Source organism: Guillardia theta (genome assembly GCF_000315625.1).
Source record: "Guillardia theta CCMP2712 unplaced genomic scaffold GUITHscaffold_67, whole genome shotgun sequence".
In the NCBI taxonomy this organism is placed as follows: domain Eukaryota; class Cryptophyceae; order Pyrenomonadales; family Geminigeraceae; genus Guillardia; species Guillardia theta.
The window spans coordinates 103,631-113,776 of record NW_005434607.1 but is presented as its reverse complement, the minus strand read 5'-3'; the positions used below and the strand labels follow the sequence as shown (position 1 = coordinate 113,776).

The following is a 10,146-nucleotide window of genomic DNA, read 5'->3' as shown; positions in this document are numbered from 1 at the left end:
GAGTTAGGACCGGTGACGGTCACCGGTCAACTGGCCAGTTGAACTGAGCGGCCCGGGCCTCCCGGTCCGATCCGAGACCGGCCCCCGGGCCCGGCATGGAGAATCATGCTTGCTTTTCAAAGATTTTGACGTCCGTTTCAGATCGCATGTTCGTTTCGTTCATGCTGTCGTGAATTCGTGTTGACATGCAGTGCAAGGAAGGTTGATAGTTGATATGCCTTACTGCAATTTCTCTCTACTCCTCTCTCTCCTTGGCCTTTGTGTTGTCGAATCAAATCTTGATATACACATCGATGGGGTCTTTCCTGCTGCTGGACCAGCTCACGGCGGAACAGAAGTTACTGTTGTGGGAAGCAATCTTCTTTTGGGAAAGCTTGATGGATATCATCTAACTCTCTGCAAATTTGGTGAATCTCACCTTATATCGCCTGCCATTCTCTCCTCAAGTCTCATAGTTTGTGCATCGCCTCCTCAAGATGTGCCAAACACGAAGAGCGTTGCTCTCAAGGTTTCCACAGACGGCGGATACTCTTTTTCTCAAGAATCTTTGGCGTTCTATTATGCTGGTAATAACCTTTTCTTGCTCACAGAAAGATTTTGAATATCCATTTTTGCAGCTCAAGATGTTGTCTCTACCTTCTTCCCCAACAATGGACCTGAGCGCGGAGAAACTCTTGTTCGTATATCTGGGAACGGGTTTGAGAACACCCCCTCGCTGTCCTGTAAATTTGGAGAAACGGTGGTGTCAGCTGCTTGGATATCTGGCCAGCTCATTGAGTGTTTCTCTCCTGCAATGCCGGAGTCTACCGTACGGCTGGGTGTATCCAGCAATGGTGTAGACTTTTCTTACGGCTCGATTGATTTTGTGTATACAGGTATGCACAGTGTCGTTTCATTTTTGGCTTGTATTCTGACTCTTTTCGAACAGCACAACTTCAAATCCGTGATGTAAGACCAAGGTTGTTAGCAAGAGGCAGTAATGCACGGATTCAGTTTTATGGCTTCGGATTCGTTGATAGTCAATCTTTGGTTTGCCGAATCGATTCAAAAATTGTAACGGCCGTGTACATATCATCTTCATTGGTGGCCTGTCATGCTCCGCGTCTAAGAAGGAATCTTATTTCAGTCGGAATCAGTACGAATGGAGTTGACTTTTTTGTCTTCGGTGCAACCCTTACCGTGGTTGAAGCATGGTATGTATCCCGATTGAGCCCTTCCAAGGGTGAACTTGCAGGAGGCACGATGTTGGATGTTGCTGGAAACAACTTTTTAGACTGTTCAGAAGGTTGTTGGTGCAGATTTTGCAGGAGTCAAAATGTAACGGCGGCCTTGATTTCATCAACGAAATTGAATTGCTTTTCACCAATTTTTTTCGGATTATTCATTTGTACAGTAGAACTTTCTGTCAATAACAATGACTTCTTCGATACTGGATTTGCGTTCCAGTACATTCAAAAGCCCTTCATCAGGTCAATTACCCCGTCGTTAGGAATGGAGAACTCTGAAACGTTCGTCACCGTGGTTGGGGACTCGTTCGGCCAACATGCTTTTTGTAAATACTCAGATGTTCTTTCAAGTGTTAATCTCTCAACCTCATCAACCATCTCATCAACCATTTCATCAACTCTCGTGATATGTATTTCACCCAACCTTGCCGTCGGAAATTACTTAATACAAGTAAGCAGCAACGGGCTAGATTGGAGCGAAGACCAAATACGTTTTCTATCCTTCTCATCACCCACCATCACTGACTTTCAACCAAATCTTGGACCAGTTTCTGGAAATAATGTCATAACACTCATAGGATACGAGTTTTTGTTCACAGACTTGGCCATGTGCAAGTTTTCAAACCTCGAAGTACCTGCTTCAGTTGTGTCAACAAATTCAATTGTTTGCACAGCCCCACCCTATGCAGCCGCAAGTGTGAATTTAAGCCTAGCTTTGGATGGTCAAAATTTTGTATTTGCGCCTCTGCCATACCAATACTCAATCTTTCCCATAATAAGTCATATTTTCCCATCAATTGGGCCTGTCAACGGAAGCACAATTGTAAATCTTTCTGGAACAAATTTCCCATTTTCATCTTCCGAAAATTTCTCCTGTGGATGCTTATTTGACTTTACCTGGACCACAGGCACTGTCTTGACGTCTTCCATTGTCACTTGCCCTTCACCTCCTCACGTTGAAAAAGAGATCTTGGTTCAAATTTGGCCAAGGATGTTCATGTTTCGAAGTAATCTTCAGTCTACAAGTTCCATTCCTTTTCTCTTTCTAGCTTCGCCTTTGATCAAGCAATTCTACCCAATAGTGGGGCCTTTAGAAGGCTCATTGGTCACAGTCATTGGGGAGCAATTCTTCAAGAATTCGCTGTCAGTCTGTCGATTTGGCGAAGTGATTGTCAACATGGTGGTTGTGAATGTAAATGAGGCTACATGCAGGTCTCCTGGAGCTCTGTCTGAAATATCCATACCCTTTGCGATTTCAAACAATGGTGTGGACTTCGTCGTGTCATCCATACTTTTTTCATATAGTTCCAGCATCCATATCATTTCAATTTTTCCAAGCTCTGGCCCACAAATTGGTGGATCTATCTTGGAAATCACCCTTGATCGCGATCTAAGTAATGCTACGGATGTAGTTTGCAAGGTGGGATCATCAGAGTGCATAAAATTGACAATTGCGAACAATACAATTTCTTGCAAGCTGGCAGTATTGAGTCAGCAGCATAATCCTATCATGGTTGCAGTGTCGACAATCAGTGCTAAAGGTGACTTTCTGTATGAGTCCTATCAACCTGAGCAAATTTTTAACATCTTTCCATCCATAGCAAAGCCACAAAGTGATCTGACAGTCTCAATGCAAGGTGGTTTCTTCGCAGTCAACAACTCAAATGCCTCTTGTGGCTTATCAAGCACTTTGAAATTTGAGACCACCGTGATATCAAGTTCTATGGTACTTTGCCACCTTCCTGCATTGGATATTTTGAATCTGCAGTTAAGATTTGCTAATAATGGATTGACTTTCAGTGAGAATTATGCCCTGCTTCGTTATCAGGAACTACCGTACCTGAAGGCCATGAGTCCATCTGAGGGATTCAGTCTTTCAGGAGAGCTTGTGTCCTTGCAAGGACAATCCTTCAATTCCGGCATGAAGTGTTCGTTTGGATTCAAGCACGTTGTGGCCGTCATCCTGACTAGTTCTCTTGCCACCTGCGATATTCCGGCGCACCCTCCTTCCGAAGTTCCATTCTCAGTCTTTTTGGAGGGCTCACGAGTCTCTTCAAATTTTTCTTTTCGATTCCTTGATACTCCAAGTGTGTTGAGCTTGTATCCTACCATTGGGCCACTTGCTGGGGGAATCAATGTTTCGATCCATTGGTTACATGACGATTTGATTGCAAATGAGGTAGTTTGCGTCTTTGGATATGTCACAAGCACTCTCGTCAGAGTGAACTCATCCACATCATGTTGCATTTTGCCCTCCAATGAAGCAGGTTTGAAATCCTTTGGTATACGATTCAAAAATCGTTTGGATTTCAAATCGAGCCACTTGTTCCTTTATAAGACGCAATCCGTTGTGCATCGGGTAAGACCATCTTGTGGCTCAGTTCAAGGTGGAAGTCAATTGAAGGTGCACGGAATTGAATTCCCTCCATCCTCTCAGATGCGCTGTCTATTTTCCGAAGTTGGACAGACAACAGCTACAATCATGAGCAGTACAGAGCTTGTTTGCAACTCCCCAAGGTCAGGTATAATAGGAATCGTGTTTTTCTCAGTCTCCTACGGTGAAGAAGAGTTGGTTGGTGATAATTCATTCTTGTTCTACCATGCGCCAATTGTCATTGGAATCAACCCGATGGTTGTTACAGCTGACAGCACGTCTGTCATTCTTATTTATGGCTCATCATTTTTGTCAGATATCGATTTGATTTGCAAATTTGGAGCTGTAGTATCTGAGAAGTGCGAATTCAGATCTTCCTCTCTTTTGCATAGCAGGCTTCCTGCTGTTAATGTGTCTTCAGTTCGAGTTGCAGTCTCGTTAAACTCTGTTGACTATGCGTTTAGCCCTGTTGAACTTCGCATCGTAAGTCCCTTGCGTATTCTCAATGTCAAACCAAGCGTGAGTAGAGCTTCAGGTGGAGAGCTCATTTCGATTTCTATGGACAAAGTTGCGATCTCAGAAAACTTGTCTGAACTCGTGTGCTCATTTAATGATACTACAGTCCTTGCTTCTTTCAAGTCTTCGGAACTCGTTCAATGTTTTACCCCACCCTCTATGGTGGGGACCGTGAATTTCAAATTGATCTCTAAACACATTTCGTCCAATCTGAACAAATTTCAATTTCTTACAGATTTAATGATCACATCGATTCAGCCAAGCACGGTTGAGCTGAATCGGGTTTCAATTCTAACTTTGTCTTACAGCGGAAATCTGAACTTTGAATTGTCGTGCTACATCACAAAGGGAGATTGCAGATTGGTCGATTACAATAAATCTCATCTAATATGTCATGTTTCTCCAGAAATTGAGGGGAAGGTCAGTCTGGAACTATATTCAAATGCGACAACGGCAAGCCTTGGAGCTAGTAATTTGTTTGTATACGGAAAGCTTGAAGTTCTTTCGGTTTTACCAACAACAATTCACGCCAACACAAGGTTCATGCTGACGATCTTTGGAAGTAACTTCATCCAATCCGCAAAGTTTTGTTGCAAGAGTGGCAAGAACGTACAGAAAGCTATATTTTTCACGAGCAGTCTTGCGAAATGTCATGTTTCACCATATGGCATATCATTTCTCAATTTGCAAGTCAGCAATGATTGCTCGAATTACATTGATTCGCACATCTTTATTCAGGTTCTCAGTCCGATCTTCTTGCTCCGGATAGAACCAAACTATGGATTTGCAGATGGAGGAAACATAGTCAAAGCTGTTATGGAAGGAGACTTGAACGCAAATTCATCATATTGCGTTTTTGGAAGCCAAGTTGTCATGGGCTCACGTCTCTCAAACTCGTTGATTGCTTGTGTTACTCCAGCATCAACTCTTGAATTTGTCCGTTTCACGATATCATTGGATGGTTACAACCTATTAGGCTCTAAGTTGAATTTTCAATTTATCAAACAACCATCGATCTTCAAATTGTTTCCCAGTGCTGTTGCAGCAGGTGGGGCGAAAATCACTGTTATCGGCTCTCAATTTGTGGATGGTAGTACGGGATGCGGAATCTCTGAAGATATGTATGTGGGGTATCGTTTCAGCTCAAAATATCTTACGAGCTCTATTTTGCATTGTGTCATAGGCAGATATCAACCTGGATCATTTCAATTTATCCTTTATACTTATGATCTGCCAGTGCGATCAACAATGTCCGACATAACCGTTTTCTCCGATCTGTGGGAAGTCAAGAGTTGGACTGTTTCATTTAGTCGTTCAGATCTTTTAGATATCTTAATTATGGGCACCAACTTTTCAACCAATGACAAAGCTTCTTGCAGGCTCAACGGTGTGCAAACAATGGCTTTGGTAATCAATTCATCAGTGGCAGAATGTCCTATTTCGTCATTGAATTTTTCGAAAGCAGTAATAGAATTTGAATCGAGCAATCATCAATCCACTGAGGTTGGAGAGCTACATATGCACCAGATTATTTCAATCTCTCCATCGATTGGGCCAACTCAAGGTGGTACTCGGATTTCCATCCTTACTACAGCAGTTGCAGGAAATGGATCTGGAACTTGCTACTTTCAAAACAACTTGGTATCCGCTAGCTTTGAAGCAGGATCTATTTTGACGACAGAATTGCCACAAGGGAAATCAGGAACAGTGCGATTGTTTTGTTATTGGCAATCAAGTGAAAGATCATTGACTGTTGCTGGATTTGCGGAGTTTGCCTACAACGATGGTAGCGTACTTCAACTACTCGAAATCATTCCATCTCGCGGTCCAGTGTCTGGAGGATTAATTGCAACTGTGTTTGGATCAAACTTTGACCTGCATACCCTTATTCATTTCGATGGAGCTCAGGTCTTTAGCTCCTCAATCTCGTCATCGATGATTCGTATGGCCACACCGAAATGCCACGGTGAGGGCTTTGTTCATGTTGCTGTTACAGACTTGAGAATGCAATCCACTGCACAAATAGGATTTGAATGTTTCGCACTGACTCTAGAAATCTATCGGATATTTCCAACCCAAGGGCCAAAAGATGGGCATACTTCGGTTTCAATTCTTGGCAGAAATTTTCCAATGGATGTTGAAATGAATTGTATGTTTGGCCAAAACTTGGTTGCAGCTCGTGTAGTATCCAATTCTCTTGTTATTTGCAAGACTGCGAGGCATTCAGCTGGAAACGTGACATTAGGATTGTGTCATCAAAGCGACCTAATCCTTCTCAAGGAAAAGTTTTTCTATTTTGAAACTGACCTGAAAATATTCAGTATTTATCCGTCAGAAGGGCCAACATTTGGAGGCCAAACAGTGAGAATCACAACCAACAATTACGATCTTCGTGTCTTGTCATTTCATCAAACGCTGGAATGCTTATTCGATGACCTCATTACAAATGTAGATACAATATCTCAAAGTCACGTCTCATGTGTCACGCCATCGGTTGACACAATTAAAACTGTTGCGGTCCAAATAATATTCGAAAACAAGACGCTTTCCAAAAATTTTCTCAAATATCAGTACCGGACAGGCAATGTTCCTCCGATAAAGACAATTCTACACATTTCTGTAAAGGATACGAAACTTTTGAACGTATCTGTCTCGGATTGGAATTCATCTACTGCCCTGTGCCGGTTTGGGGGCAATACCGATACTGTACGTTATGGAACTGTATTCAGCTCAACACTGGTACAGTGTCTCAGTCCTCCGAACGGACCTGGAGCTGTCTCTGCCTTTCTGAGCTCAGATGGGATACACTTCGTGGACACAGGTCATCGAGTGATCTATGTTCCCATGGCAACTGTGACAGCGGTGCTACCATCGTTTGGTCCTGTAGAAGGGGGGATAGATTTGTCGATCATGGGAAGTAACTTCATAGCGGAACTTGAAACGTGGTGCATATTTGGAGAGTCTAGAAGTCGTGGGAGGGTTGTCTCGGGAACACAGGTTGTTTGCAAGGCACCAAAGAACCAGCAAGGGACAGTGAATGTATCGCTGGAGAACGGGATGGGTACTAATGTAAGCTCTCCAGTAGTGTTCTTGTACTCTACCAGACCTGTTATCCTCAGCGTGCATCCGAGTGCGCTTTCCGAGCAATCCTGTGGATCTTCGATTGTAACGATTCGCGGTAATTTCGCGGCAGGTGCTTGGGAGTGTCGATTTGGGCAACAAGTATCCTCAAGCACTGTACTGAGCAGCAGTCTAATCACTTGCATGTCACCCGGCTCCATGGCCGAAGGGATCGTCCCTGTAAGCGTAGCAAGGATAGGCGAGACATCCGTAGAGTCGAATAAGGTTGACATTAGTATTTCTGCCAGACCGCGATTTGAATCGATTGAACCAAGCATCCTTGTAGCAGGGGCCAGTGCCACAGTAACTGTGTACGGTTCGAGCTTTTCGGATCATTTAGTTTGCAATCTTTGTGGGCTCCAATCAAAGATGTATATCGATCGCTTTACTCACTCGCAAGGATTATGTTCGATTCCTGTTTGTAGAAATCAAGGGACAAGTGTGATGACAATATCCGTTGGAGTGTGTGCTGTTGCAATACAATTCAACATTCAAGTTCGTGACAAAATAATCATAAGTTACGTTTATCCGAGCATGTTTTCGACATCTGGGGGATCCTCATTGACTATGGTTGGAAAAAACTTTCCATCTACTACTTTGTTTGGGTGGATAGGACAGAGTGCATTGTCTGGTGGAGTATATTTGTCGTCTACTTCTTACCGGTTCATGGTACCACCCTATAGTATTCCTGGGAATATTTCTCTCCAATTATCCCACACCAAATTCTTTCAGTCCGATCATTCTAATGAAGCATGGGTAGAGTATTTCATTGCTAGTAATGTGCAACAGATTTTTCCTTTGCATGGTCCAGTGGACGGGGGAACGAATGTTCATATTCACGGAAACTTTGATCCAAAGCAAAGCGTTTCTTGTTTTTTTGGTGAAAGCCAATCGCCGATTTTGAAAAGTGTCTCAAGAGTACATTACTGCATAACTCCAAAGAGCTCCATAGGCCAAATGCCACTACAAATCATATCTGACTTGGAGCAAGACAGGATCTATGGGTTGTTCACATTCACTTTCCATGAAGATGCACAAGCTTTGCATATTTCTCCCTCATCAGGCCCGTCATCTGGAAAGACACTTATACGAGTGAATGGTATACACTTCAATTCGTTTTCGGATTGGGTTTGTCACTTTGGCGATGCGGGTTGGAGTGTCGGCACTTTGCTCTCGTCAAGCCTATTGCAATGCTATTCAGTCGATGTTCCAGGACCATGGTTGGTACGGCTTTCCTTTAGTCAAGTAGATGGTGCATCATTGCACAACTCGTTTTCATTTTTGTATTTTTCTGCTCCAAAGATAATCTCATTGTTTCCTAAGAGAAGCGTATGCGGAAAAGAGCAGCTGGTCACTGTAACAGGGATATCCTTCGTTGAAAAATACGAAAGTGGATTTTATTTTGGCAGCAAACGAATAGCTTTTCACTATGTTTCCTCAAGCCAGTTAAAAGTCTTGATCAGAAAGGATTTTGATTGTGGTTTTCATCATGTCCATCTTGGATCAAGCCAGGTTGATCCAGGGATAGTTTTCGAACTTTCTCATCAAATCTTATCGTGTCAGATTCTAGCGCATTATCGTGTTGGAAACTCTCATCGTATATCATTTTCATACTCAACAGACTTGGATTGTCCCATTTATTGCATATTTGGACAATCCTTTATCCTTTCGACCTATCTTACTAATATTTCCTCATTTGAGTGTCAAAGCGTTTATGATTTTTCATCTGACCACCTAGACATCGTTCAACAGTGCGGCGTGCTTTCCAGGAAACTGACATGTTCTTCTCAAAATGTATCTGAATCGAAAATATATCCCAAGGTTTTGAACGTCCTGCCAAGCATTGCTATTGCTAGCAGACGTCTGGCGTTAACAGTTTACGGACTAAATTTTGCTGATCACATGAATACCGCTTTGTCTTTGGAGAACCATCCGCCTGTGCGAAGTGTTTTGATGACCTCGAGTCTATTGAAAGCATTTTTGCCAGCAATGCCTCCTGGTAAACTTGCAGGAAAAGTTGAAATTGGTTTTGGTTCAGAATCCTTTAACTTTCAGCTCTTCATACGGAAAGAGCTGATTTTGAAAGAAATTGTACCAGCGGCCTTATTTCATAGGTCTATTACGAATATTTCTGTGCGAAGCAGCGGATATTCCTTCGGCGAGTCAATTTTGTGCCATTTTGGACCTAAGACAATTGTATTGGCTAGAATGATGAGTGCCAATATTGTCACTTGCAAAGTTCCGCTCCTTGCAATTGGAAATCACAGTTTCTGGCTGGCATCGAAAGATAATGCATTCTACAGCAATCAAAAAACTCTTCTGATTGAATCACTTCCTGTTCTCTTTTCAGCAATATCGGTAGAATATTCGTTGACTTCATACAAAGTCATCGTTTCTGGAACTGGGTTTAGACAGGGATACAATCTTCAATGCGTCTTTGCCTCATGTTCTAAAAATCCGTTTCAAGGAACTTTGCTTTCCTCGTCTTCTATCTCATGTAGTATAGCGACAGATCAAGGTGTTTTCACGGGTTGTCAAGTTGCGATCATGGTGGGTGATATCATGGTCCCGAGCAATGTGACAGTTCGGGATAGCTTGTCTCACAAACCTGTCGTAGCCAGCATATCTCCTTCTCTAGGCCCATCAGAAGGTGGTGTGCAGATGGTCGTGAGCTTCATTCATCCCTTGTCATTCCATGAAGCCTGGTGTCTATGGTCACATTTCACTGTGATCGGCCGAAAAATTTCAAAGTCATCAATCAGCTGTGATTCTCCCCCTGGACCTCCTGGCAAGCAAAAGCTGCAGGTTCTTCTAGATGGGAATGCTTTACTTGACGAAGTCGAAATCTTGTTGTTGGACAGCTTTCTTCTTCGACAAGCCTCACACAGCAGAAGTATGATTTATGCTATA

The 10,146-nt window shown here is 42.9% G+C and overlaps 1 protein-coding gene across 1 annotated transcript; it reads left to right on the top strand.

Annotated features, from left to right (window-relative positions):
- Positions 1–640: 640 nt before the first annotated feature.
- On the top strand, positions 641–871 carry GUITHDRAFT_59712 (hypothetical protein; the record flags this gene model as incomplete). Its single annotated transcript, XM_005827333.1, has 1 exon — positions 641–871. A coding segment is annotated over one exon (231 nt), but the record flags the coding sequence as incomplete, so codon positions are not given.
- Between the last annotated feature and the right edge of the window lie 9,275 nt (positions 872–10,146).